The sequence below is a fragment of the Simochromis diagramma genome, unplaced genomic scaffold (assembly GCF_900408965.1).
Source record: "Simochromis diagramma unplaced genomic scaffold, fSimDia1.1 OVJJ01000413.1, whole genome shotgun sequence".
Classification (NCBI taxonomy): domain Eukaryota; kingdom Metazoa; phylum Chordata; class Actinopteri; order Cichliformes; family Cichlidae; genus Simochromis; species Simochromis diagramma.
In genome coordinates, this window is record NW_024386948.1 from 2,243,184 (window position 1) to 2,255,350 (window position 12,167).

The 12,167-nt window shown below is 44.6% G+C and overlaps 1 protein-coding gene across 2 annotated transcripts in view; it reads left to right on the forward strand.

Annotated features, from left to right (window-relative positions):
- Window positions 1-12,167, forward strand: part of pard3ba (par-3 family cell polarity regulator beta a) — a 191,113-nt gene that overhangs the window by 65,969 nt on the left and 112,977 nt on the right. For both annotated transcript variants that reach the window (XM_040038425.1, XM_040038424.1), the window contains exons 8-10: window positions 1,103-1,602; window positions 4,626-4,765; window positions 5,867-5,995. In XM_040038425.1, coding sequence (XP_039894359.1) covers window positions 1,103-1,602; window positions 4,626-4,765; window positions 5,867-5,995 — 769 coding nt within the window. The remainder of the gene's footprint in view (window positions 1-1,102; window positions 1,603-4,625; window positions 4,766-5,866; window positions 5,996-12,167) is intronic.

The following is a 12,167-nucleotide window of genomic DNA, read 5'->3' on the forward strand; positions in this document are numbered from 1 at the left end:
GGGCTAAAGGAGACGTAATTAAACCGTGGACCCAGACTGTGGAGGATCTTAAAAGCTTACTGAACTGAGCAACTCCCCCTTTCCCATTTGTTTCCCCTCGTCTATGTTTCCCTTTCTTTCTCCATTCTTCTTCTTCCGGACCTGGCTCCTGTGAGTTTTTTGTTTGCTGTTTGCTTAATCCGTCCTTATGCGCTTTGGTTTTGCTGATTGTCTGATTATTCTTTTGTTCAAATGGCAAAAATAAGTGTTCCAGGTGATTCCATTTGGCAGAAGATTGTAACCTTGTTGCTAGGAAAAGACGAAAAGATTTGAAAATTATTTGTTAACATCATCCAAATTGGATCTGAGGCGGATCGGCTTATCCTGACACAACCCAAGACATGTGGTGTATATGTGTGCGTGTCAGGGATGTGATGAGGAACTAAAAACGTAAAAGCAAAAAAGAGTGTGTGTGTGTGTACTCCCACTCATCCTGTCACCACTATAACGCTGTAGAAATACCCCACCTGTCACTCACTTTGCTTCCTTTATTAACCAGACAAATCCTTCACATTCTCTGCTCTATCCTATCTCACACCACATCTGCTCTACCGATGGCGTATTTTTTTGTCTCTGTATTATTCTATTTTTTTTTTTTTCTCATGTTTTCAGCGCACACACTTCAAACTCCTGTCCGTGTCCTTTCTGGGGTTTTTTTCCCCCCGTCCTATATCTCTTTCTGAATGGGTCAATTTAACTGCATCTCACTCTGTTCTCTGTTTTGTGTGAATGTGGGGCTGATAGTGGTCTATTAAAACTGGAATAGGATCCTGCTTCAAGGTCTCACCATCTGATAGGGACCACAGTGTCCCAAGCCAGCTGGAGGAGTCACTGTTGTTAATCCAAACTATAATACTGCCCTTTAGTGAAGCACAAGCCTCATTCACCCTCTCCTTCTTTGCTTTCCAATTCTGTGTTCTCTTTCTTTCTGTGTTCAGCCTCACTTTTGAGTTCTCCTTTGTTGGTTTACAGGTTTGTAATGTTCCACAAAGCAAAGAGAGCGATTAAAGTCGTCATCTTGTTTTTTTTACTTTTCCTAAATTATCCTTGTCTCCCTTTCTAGGTCTCAGGAAGTGTTCCGCCAAGCTATGGGCTCGCCTTCAGTGCATGTGGAGGTTCTTCCTGTAGCCAACAAGTCACGCTATGAGAAAAGCTTCATAGGTCAGCTTTTCACCAGCGACAGCAAAGACTCGTCTACCAAAGGCAGTCCAGTGGTGACGCGCACTAAAGCCGACCCCAAGCCAGAACTCAAACCAGAACCCAAACCAGAACCCAAACCAGAACCTAAAATGAACACCAGGACAGATATGAGGCGACCAGACGCACACACGAAGACCCCAGAGCCAACTCTGGTAAACTCACAACCAGTGGAGTCTGTTCAGTCTGTGTACGGCTCTTTAGAGAGAGGGTCTCCCACGTCCAAAGCCAGGGCTGCGAGCTCGTCTCCGACAACTTGGCCCCGCAGTGAGAGCCCGCTGGCCAGTAGGAGTCCTGCTGCCGCCAACATGTCTAACCTCACAGGAAGGAAGGGTGGCAAGAAGATGAAAATTGACTTGAAGAAAGGTAAATTTCTTATATACATGTGTTGTATTCACTGATGATCATCATGTTCCATCATTAAGTTTTTTTTCTCTCTCTCCCCCATCACCCCCAACCGGTCGTGGCAGATGCCGCCCCCCCTGAGCCTGGTTCTAAGGTTTCTTCCTGTTAAAAGGGAGTTTTTCCTTCCCACAGTCGCCAAAGTGCAATTTTGTTGGGTTTTTTTCTTTACCTGACAATATAAAGCCCTTTGAGGTGGCTGTTGTTGTCAATTAGTGCTGTATGCATTGAATTTAATTAAGCTAAGGATGTTATGTTTCTCCAAATCCATGGTGTATAAGCAACTCCTTGATTATTTGAATTAGGTCCTTATTGTAAATATCTGATTGAAGTGCAGACTTTCAGCTTTAATTCAAGAGGTTTTATAAATAATTTTGCAGTAACTGAGCAGGAATTACATAAACTTTTATATACACAGCCCCCATTTTCAGAAGCTTCAAATTAGTTGGACATTTAATTGACAAGTAGTTTCCTTTCCAGCTGAGACCTGTTGTTTTGCTACTTCATGACAAATGAAGCAAATGTGAATCTGAAGTTGAATTTGTAATTTATAGCTTTCACTCTAATTTTAAACATGAGGTTTAAACAGATGTCTGTGTATGTGAGGTCACTTAACACCCGTCTTTGGGCTGAAACACCAAAATAAACCAGACAACCAAATCTTAGTTGACTAAATCAGCTATCTGGTTCATTCTTAGAAAGGACGAATACGTCAGTTCAGCAACACTTAAATGGTGAAAAAAAATTAATAAATCATCATCTAACCAAGTCAAGACCAAGAACACGTATCGTTGTCGAGGTCTACGCTCAACTGATGCCTTCATGAATGGGAATAAAGAGGTTTTACAGCCAGATTAGACTTTGCCCAAAAATTGTGAGCTGTGTATAAAAAACTGTGCTGCAGGTGGTGCAAAGAGGCAAATTATGATCTCTGTCTAACAAATTATGGACCAGACTGTTAACTATGTATTTCTCAACAAAGGTGAACCCACAGCTCAGCAGTGTCTCAGACAGCTACAGCGATTCAGCAATCCCTCCGTTTCTCTGCTCCTCACTGATGTTGAGCTGTTGCACTTCATGCCACTTGAAGTTTTCTTATCTTAAAATGGCCTTTCCACAGCTCTGTTAGCAACCTAACGAGTCCATCAGCAGTAGCAGCAAAGTTGAGAGGTAACAGCCCATGGGAAGATGGATCCTTGACTGACGACCGCTTCTTTTGTATTGTGGATTCAGAGCCACTGGACCCCTGTGAAAGACTCTGACTCAGTGTTTTTGTGCAGGATTTCTCAGGCTCTGCTACATTGATACTATTCATTATTTGTGAGGCCTCCATCTTCACAAGTGCAGTACAAAAATACTGGAGTTTTCCCATTTATTTTGCCATTGCATTCTCCTTTTAAGGACTCTTGACTGCTCGTGCTTTTTTTTTTTTTTTTTTTTAAAAGCTTTTATTCTCCAGATTTGTTAAAGTCAAAGTGGCTCACTTAGCCCTGGATGTTGTTCTCACCAGTGACACAATTGATTGATTTTTATCACATTCAGACTCCAATAAAATTGCCGTCCACTGTGGTTAGCTTTAATATTTCACTATGAAGATATTTTTCATTTTTCCAATTCCTCGATAATGTCTCAGAGCTGTCTAGTTGTTACGCCCGTAGGTTTAAACCTAGACTGACTCAGTCTGGCATCTCAGGCACCTCATCTCTTATCCCTCAGTGCTGAAGTGTTGATAGCATGGAAATGGGTTCTTATGACTGTGAATAGGGTCTGTTCTAGCAACCTGTAGTGTTACGGGGCAGTGAAAAGATGGCTGTAATTGGGCTACATGCACACACACACACACGCGTGTGGTATCCAGAAAAAAAGGCAAGACATCCAGATGAAAGGATAGAAGAAATTGGGCCTCACACTTTCCAGCTCAAAGCCCATTCACGACTGTTTTATTGTTAGTTTCTTCGTTTTTCCATCACACTTTTCTTCCCCATTTCTCTTCACCCTCTTTTTGTTAGATTTTTTTTTTCTTCCCTGGCTTCCCCGTCTATCCCTTTCACCTGATGCAAGATCAGAGCAGAGGATATTATGGGGTTTCTAACACCCTCTCCCTCGGCAACAGGCTCCTTCTCTCCGTGATTGACAGGCGGTGAGGTTTAGGTGCGCTAATGTAGGGCAGGCAGAGGCTTAGCTCAGAGACCAGATAGCATCGCTCACCGCCTTTAGTATGCCACGGCGGCTTTGCTCTCCCTACACACACACACACACACACACACACACACACACACACACACACACACACACACACACACACACAGAGTGTGGCACATTTCACTCATGGCTTGGGGCTTGTGAGGCCGTGAAAAAAGGAGAGGGCGGAGGCTCTGGGGGATGATGGTTCATGCATGTGTGTGTGGGCTCAGAAAACACACACACACACACACTTGTAAATGAATACACACAAAGTAAATGTAGGCTCAAAAGCACAAGGAAAATCTTTGTGGAAATCACATCGCAACCCCTGGGGAGAAAGCTAGAGAAGGGAATAATATCTCTCTGGTTTTTCTCTGCTCGTCACTCTTTTTCTTTTTTTTTTCTCCACCTCCACCTTCGTTCCATCTTCTTCCTCTACCTCCCTTCATCAGCCACCGTTCGGCCTGCTCACACGTGAAATTAAAGACAGAGTCTGTCTAATCCGGCTAGGAGAGAAGCCGGCTCCCGGGGGCTCAGAGGCTGAGCCAGGCAACTAACCCCCATAGGGAAACAGGCACTTAAACAGTAGTTAATGGGGAGAAGACGCAGACTGCAGACAGAGTTCAGGAGAGGAAGAGAGGGGAGAAAACTTGGAGAAGGAGAAAAGTGAAAGACTGGGACGATGAGAGGGAAATTCAATTAAAATGAAATTAAAAAGTCATAAAATTTGTAATTAAGTCTCATTTTCAGGAGCAGAGACATCCCCCGTGCACAGTGTGACTCATGTTGCCTCGTTCCCACAGGCTCTGAGGGTCTGGGTTTCACCGTGGTAACAAGGGATTCATCTGTCCAAGGGCCGGGGCCCATCTTGGTGAAGAGCATTTTGTCGCGGGGTGCAGCAGTGAAGGATGGACGCCTACAGCCAGGAGACCGCATCCTGGAGGTAAAACACAGGTTTTTATGAAGATCATCCAATGTGTGCGAAGTAGAGCCGAGACCTGTCGTTATCAGCAGGAAGTTTAACTCTCTGGATCACACGGTGTGCGACGTGTACTCAGGGTGAGCCTGCTCTCACCTGTGGAAAACACACCTGCCAATTCTGGTATGGAAAATGCCAGTTGCCGGGCAGTGAGCGCAGGGCCCATTAGGATATTTTGGTCCCTGATACTGATTGTTTGGTCAGAGACATTCACACCAGCATCCCATCTGAGGTCATTTTGTAGCTCTAGCAGTGCTCATCCTGTTCCTCCTTACACAAAGGAGCAAACACTGGTCCTGATGATGGGTTAAAGGTCTTCTACGGCCCTGTCCAGCTTTCCTAGAGTAACTGTTTGTCTCCTGGAATCTGTCTCCTGTGCTGGGAGAAACAGCAAGCCTTCAGGCAATGGCACATATTGATGCACCATCCTGGAGGAGCTGGTATACCTGTGTAACCTCTGCCAAATGCAGTCAGAAAAGATGAAGAAGGAAAAAAGTCAGTGACCTCTAACTGTAAAAACCATTCCTGTTTTAGTGGTCGTGCCATTGTTGTCCCTTTAGTGCACCTGCTGTTAGTTTCATTAACACCAAAGCAGCTGAAACTGATAAACAGACTCCACCTGCTACTTAACTGACCAGGTCAATATCCCACAAGTTCAACTGACTTGATGCTTTTAATGTTTTTGAGCAGTGTTTCCTTTTAATTAGAGCATATTTTTTAAAATCTGCTTTTCTGATAACCAAACACTTGTTTTATCAAGCAGCTAGTGTTTATGATTTACAGCAAATTATTTTGTGGACCCCATGGCTGTGTGTCACAGATGCCATTTTGAGAACCCCTAAGCTAGACGATATAGCCAAGCTATCGCAGAGAAACACAAGAACATATGTTTTATTTTCATTTTGGAGAACCAGCCCACACACAGAAGCATCTCCATCTGATCCTCTGTTACTTTCATTCGATACGTGTTAGTGGAGCACTGCCAGTGGATAATACACTAAGCTTTAATCTACTCCTGTTTGTGTGTTTGCTTTTTTTCCCCGTCTCGTGTGTGTTTGTGTGTAGGTAAACGGAGTAGACATGACAGGCCGTAGCCAGGAGGAGCTGGTGGCCATGCTGCGCAGCACCAAGCAGGGAGAGAGTGTGTCTCTGGTGGTGGCTCGGCAGGAGGACATGTTCCTGCCTAGGGAGCTGGTAAGAGAGCGTGAATACGCAAAAACGCAGCATCCACACAACGTCCCTTCACTCTTCTTTGTTGATCACTTGCTTTCTCTGGTGCTCTCTGCTTCATCCCTACATTGTGACATTTTCCCTTTCTTTTCCTTTCAAAGGAGCAAATCCTCTTCATCTTGATTTTTTTTTTTTTTGCACCACAGACACACAAACACACCCGGAGCATGAGCTCTGGCCTTCCTGTTCCTCTCTGGTTTGTTGACACAGTGATGCCAGAGGAAGTCACACACACGCTCAGACACACAAGCCACAGCGGGGCCCCAGAGGAAACGCGCGAGTGTGTCCATGCTTGTCGGCACGCCCCGGGTGTTAAGTGACCGTTTACCTGTTGCGGCCGGCGGGGTCAGAAGCCGGCACAATGTGACCGAGCCTCACAAGGGACATCTTATCAATAAACACACACAGAAAGCCAGCTGGCCCCTTGAAAGTCACTCGCTCTGCGTAAATGATGTTTTCGCCTGTTCTCTCCTTTCTGTCCTCTGGTTATTCTGATTATTCCCTTCCCATTACTTCAAAGCACTGTGAGAAAGACGCGCGGGGGCTTTGTAGTGACTGATGCATATTCACACCTAGGCGAGCTGCGCACACATACACTCCCGAACACCTAGACCTTGATATAAAACTCGCGCGCACACACGCGCGCGCCGAACACATCGCACATCTTTAAACAGCTAAGTTGCTGCTTCCGAAAATAGTTTGCCCTCATTAATGGCCCAGCAGTCTTGGCATAACAAGTGCACTTTGAAGAGACTCTACAGCCTTCATCTAACACTTGCTTGTATTTGTGCATTAGAGAGAGACTTAAAGAGTTGGGGGGGGAGGGAGGGAGGGAGGGGGAGGGGGGCTCTCACTCCTGTATCTGTCGAAGTTGTTGAAGTTGCTGGTGCCCCGTGAGATCTGGCCCTTATCTCCAGCACAGTCCTCCACCTCAAAGACATTTTGATGTCCCCTAAGCGCGCGCACACACACACACACACACACACTTAGAGATAGACTCACAAAGACACTACACACACTCTCTCTCTAGTGGTTCTATTGATTGACTTTAGATGTGCAGACACCTCCCCACTAAAAACAAAAAACATAAATACGCAGATGCGGAAAGAACTGCAGAGAAAAAGTTTGCAGTTAAAAGCATGCAAATGAGCAAACGCACACTTAAACACACAATGCTACAGGACACACCTCCCACCTTCCTGCGCTCTCCTTAATGATACTGGATGTTTCCAAATGCTTGTACTGAATTATTGTGGAATTTCGTGCCGGTGGTCGGATATCAAGAAGATGCAGACACATTAAAAGTGCCCGTCTGCCTCTTCCATCCTAAGGATGTGTTTGAGTGCCTGCCCGACTAGTGATTATTTTTCCATGCTTTAGAGGCTTTAACGTCTTGTAGAAAGCGTCCTTATGCATCCACACAGCAAACATTCGTGTCTGTAGTTCAGCACAGCGGTTTTACATCCAGCAGCTGCTGAGGTTAATTAGCCGAGTCCATCGACCAGCATCATATTGCTGCTGCAGGTAATTCGTCTGCATTATGAGCTTTTGTATCTATCAAAGCTCATTTTGCTCTTGAGCAGAAACATTTTTGTTCAGCTGAAAATGCCCGTCTCTACATTTATCTGTCTGTCTGCTCGGTTCAAGGATCACTTAAGGAAAGTGCGTTTGCGTGCGCTTGGTCGATGATGCGATGTTATGTGAAACCTGAAAACAGGTTAAGGACTTTGTGTTGTTTGTGCTGGATTTTGCATAGATGCGGCATGGAAAACACTCGAGTATCCCCGTCAGAGCTGTACAGTGAGTTGAAAGGATAGATTAGTGCACAGATAGTGTGTCCTTGTATCCAGAGTCTGACTGAAACTGACACTGAAACAAAAGGTTCAAGGAAGCCATTTTACACTACTTGTAAAGCTCAGATATGTTTAAAGTGTAAGAAAAACTGCTTGGCTCCCCTTATGACCCTGTTCTCTCTCAGTGCTTTTATGAAAGAACCTCTTTGGAGTATGAAAGTATCTTATATCACTGTTACACCCAGTCTGTGCCGTGTTTTTCTCCTGGTAGCCCGATTTCTTCGGAGCTCCCGGAGTTAGTGTCAAATGTCCGAGGTTTGAGCTCAAACGGAGTCTGAAGGAATTTGTATTACAGTGTTTCTTTGTGACCTTCAGCATTCCATTCATTTCATTCACATTAGAAATCGAAAGCATTTGGAGGCCTTACAAAATGTTCATGGTGCACATTTTCAAATTTCTCTTCTCGGATTAGATTTCAGGGAGTTTTTTTTCCTCTTGCGTGGTACAAAGACAGCTTCTAGGGGATGAAATCGACGTAAGAGAAGCTCACTGTATTTATGTAAATGTAGAGGAGTCTGAGCATTGAGCAACTTAAAACGGGTGAAGTGTTTGCTTCTTTATTTTTCTAGAAGTTCATCGTAAACAGTGTATCCCCCCAGCTGTAATACCTGCTGCTTTTCATGCCTTTTAGCACTAAAACTAATCCTAACAATATGTGGCCACTGGATTGTTTAGGTTTGCTGGTTTGTGTTTAAACCTATAGTGGTGCTTGATGGAATATCCTTAGTGTCAGGGTGTAAGTAGTGGAGTAGTGCACAAATCCAGTTTTTGAGGTGAAGTGATTATCAATATAGTGTCTGTAGTTCAGTACAGTGGTTTTACATCCAGTGGTTGTTGTTTTCATCTGCAGCTAATTTATATTTGGTTTTATGGCTCAGAGCAAGGTGTCAGTGACAGGTCTAATCAGAAATAGCCTGTAAAAGAGGAGCTGGGGTGGAGGTGGGTTGCAAATTGGCTTGCATGTCACAGCAGGCCTGACCAACTTAGGCCATGTCCACACTAATACGTTTTCCTTTGAAAACGCATCTTTTTCTCTTTCGTCCTTTCGCCTTTCGTCCACACTGAAGCAGCGTTTTTGGTTAAGGAAAACTGAGCTTTTTGAAAACGCTCTCCAAGGTGGATACATTTGAAATTTAGACTGCAAAAACAGAGGCTTTTGAAAACAATGATGCATTTTAGTCATATGATGCAGTCATGTGACCAATTCAACTAAGGTGGCGGACGGCATTGTACAGCAGTTGTTCTGTTTGCTCTCAATTTTTACAGCCCTATTAAAGATTTATAACAGTTTGTACATAGCTCCAGATGCTCCAGATAAACCTCGACGTTCCTCCTCGACGTGTCAAAGAGCCGGAAAGTAAACAAACGGCTGACGGAAATGACGCAGGTCGAATAGTCTTCATGCGTGCGCACTACAGGTGTGGATGAAAACGATAGTGTGGACGCAGAGCGTTTTTAGACGAAAACGCCGTTTTCAAATTTATCCGGATTAGTGTAGATGTAGCCTTAAAGATTGCATCCTACATGCAATTAGTCAGGAGGATGCTTTCAGCTGATCCATCAGCTGATGTGGGCTGACACTGAGAGCAGCTGATCTGTCGGTCTATCAGGCCTCACTGACCTAATGCGGTGCTCACTTTGTGCCAGAACTTCAATGTCTTTGTGAAATTTGGTAGAATTCATTACTTTCAGGAGGCTGCACGTATGCACGCATAAAAATTAATCAAATTTAATTGAAACTAAACAAGTAAGGCCTTGACTGAGGCACACGGGGAGGTTAGAGGTCAAACCAGCTGTGGAGCAGCTGATCAGGGTCCAGTGTTTTGCCAAGGGGCACTTCAGCAGAGCAGGCACTTGGTGGCACAGCAAGTTGAAGCGAAGCATGACACTGCAAGTCTAATTTTTATACTCCCCGTGCGACCGCTGCCAACCCATAAGATTCTCTCCTCCGGTGCTCATATAGTCTGTTTTATCTCGCTTGTACAAGTAAAGTAGACTTTTAGAGGAACTGGCTGAACTGCTGATTGATTAGTTTCAATGGAGGGAGGGGAGTTACTGATGTTTCATGAGCAGCGTGCGGTTCTGTGAAAGCGCTCAGCAGCGCTGGGAGGCATGCTGGTCTCTTGTAGTCAAAAGAATAACAATAAAGCGTGTGAATTAGCCTCCTTATTAGGATACAAAAAAGCCGTCGATTTTCTACCCCATCTCCTGCACCAGCGCACACTCTCTGAGTAATTAAAAAGTGATAACTTCTAATCACAGTTTCATTCCTGTCAGCATTTCTGCATCTCCTCCGCTCGGCGCGCTCATTATTTCACGGGGCCTCGTTTTGTTTCGGGGCGGAGATTAGAGAGTTGCTTTGTAATGTTTTTTTTCTGTTTTAAGCGGGTTTTTGTCAAGAGCAGGATATATATATGTGTGCGTGAGAGAAAGTGTGTGTTTGTCATGCCAAGGACAGGATGAAGGGGTCACTCTGCACATGGCTGACCCACTCCTGCCACCAAGCCCAGGGCCAGCTCACAGGAAAAAGGAGGTTGTGAGGAGAAAAACAACTTTGCTGTGTTGCTGTTGTCTTTTTCATCAACTTGGCCTCTTTGGCTGTCTTCTTTTTATTTGTACACATCCCGTCATTCTTCCTTCTCTTTTTATTTTCCCTGTCTGGAGCTCTTCGCGCCGTTCCAGAATTATCCCCCAATCAGTCATTTTTTATTTTCCTTTCTCTTCATTGTGAGGTAAAGGTGTAAAGCGGCGAGGAGGCAAGACATTAAGGCGATTAATTGGCAGCTCCATCGTCGGCGTCAAGCGCGGCGAGATCGCATCTTAATTGAATGTCGCTCTCACCGCTAATCCCCCCGCTTTGAAACCCCCCATTTAGAAATCCTCAGCGACAAAAGGCTCTGTGTGTAATCGCCGTGTGTCACCCCTCCTCCCCCCCCTCATCTCCTCTTTGCCTCCCGCCCTGGGGTAAGAAAAAGCTCCTTTTTGTCTCCTCATTTGGGTGTTGAAGAGGGTGGCCTCACTCCTGACTAAAAGCTTGTTAAAGAGCCATTGCTGAGGGCTAACAGCGGAGGGGAGAGGCAAGGGGCCCCACTCGCCTGGAGGATGCCATTTGCCCCCAAGGAACGGGCATTAGCGGGGATATTAGCGATGTGTGGGAGTGGGTTTGCGTGGTTGGACCACTACTGAGAATCACTTGGTTGTGTAAATAAATATAAATAAGCAGTGAGTTAGAATAAATAAACATCTTGTTTTAATAACTTCTCAGTGTCTTTTTTTTCAAGAGCCTGCTGTGCTCTGATGTGTCCACCTTCACCTCGTGTGTTATTGCAGTTAGATCACAGAGGTATTTAAAACCTCCCAGGTTGCCACCTGAGTCTTCTCAAGTGTCTCTCAAGCAGGAAGAAGCAGATTGTCTTTGTAATGCCTCTGGTTTTGAGTAGCAGCACTCTGAAATGCCTTGTTGATAAAAATAAGCCCCGACTGAAAATCTCAAATTATACTCGAGCAGAAAATAGATTCTGTGACTTTTGAAGGTTGGGTTTTGCTCGTTATTCGTATCGTGGAACTGATTATGAGCACCGAGTTAAAGATGTGTAACGATAAAGCTATCGTTTCATTTTTTGAATGTTTTGTGCCGATTGGGGTACCTCTGTAGGCCAGAATGTAAAATGAAAACGCAGAAATGACCCTGTTTCTGATTTGAAGTCTCCTCTTAACTCAAACACATTTTTACGTACTGTCATTTGAGTGCAGCCTGATTTATGTGCAGAGTTTGACACCAGCGAGCTGTTGGCCCATCAGAATGAGAAATGTTTCTAACTCACCTTAAAGTTTACTTCATGCAAGAAAATGATGTGACAAGAGTAATGGAGAAACTGGAAATTTTCAGCGCACGTGCACTGAAAACGGAATTTTCCGTGAGATAGGAGAAGGAGAGCTCTTGACCTCACCAGGGAGACGAGGGCAATACTGGGGTAATCCATATTACTCTGAGGAGGGTCTTTGAACATTTTTGAACTGAGGTTTCTTTAACCTCGGTTTTCAAGACTGGAAAATGAGGTGTGAGAGACCTGACCTGAATTAGGGACATTGCAGTTTGATAAGAAGTAAGTCCTTATTACTGGGGTTTGCTAATAGTTGTAGTGAGAGCACTAACAGGGACTGGAAAGACAGAGCTGTCTCATTCGTTGGCTCCCTGTAAAATCCAGAGTGGAATTTCAAATCCTTCAAATCCTTTTCCTCACATACAAAGTCCTGGATGATCGGGCCTCATTATATCTTAT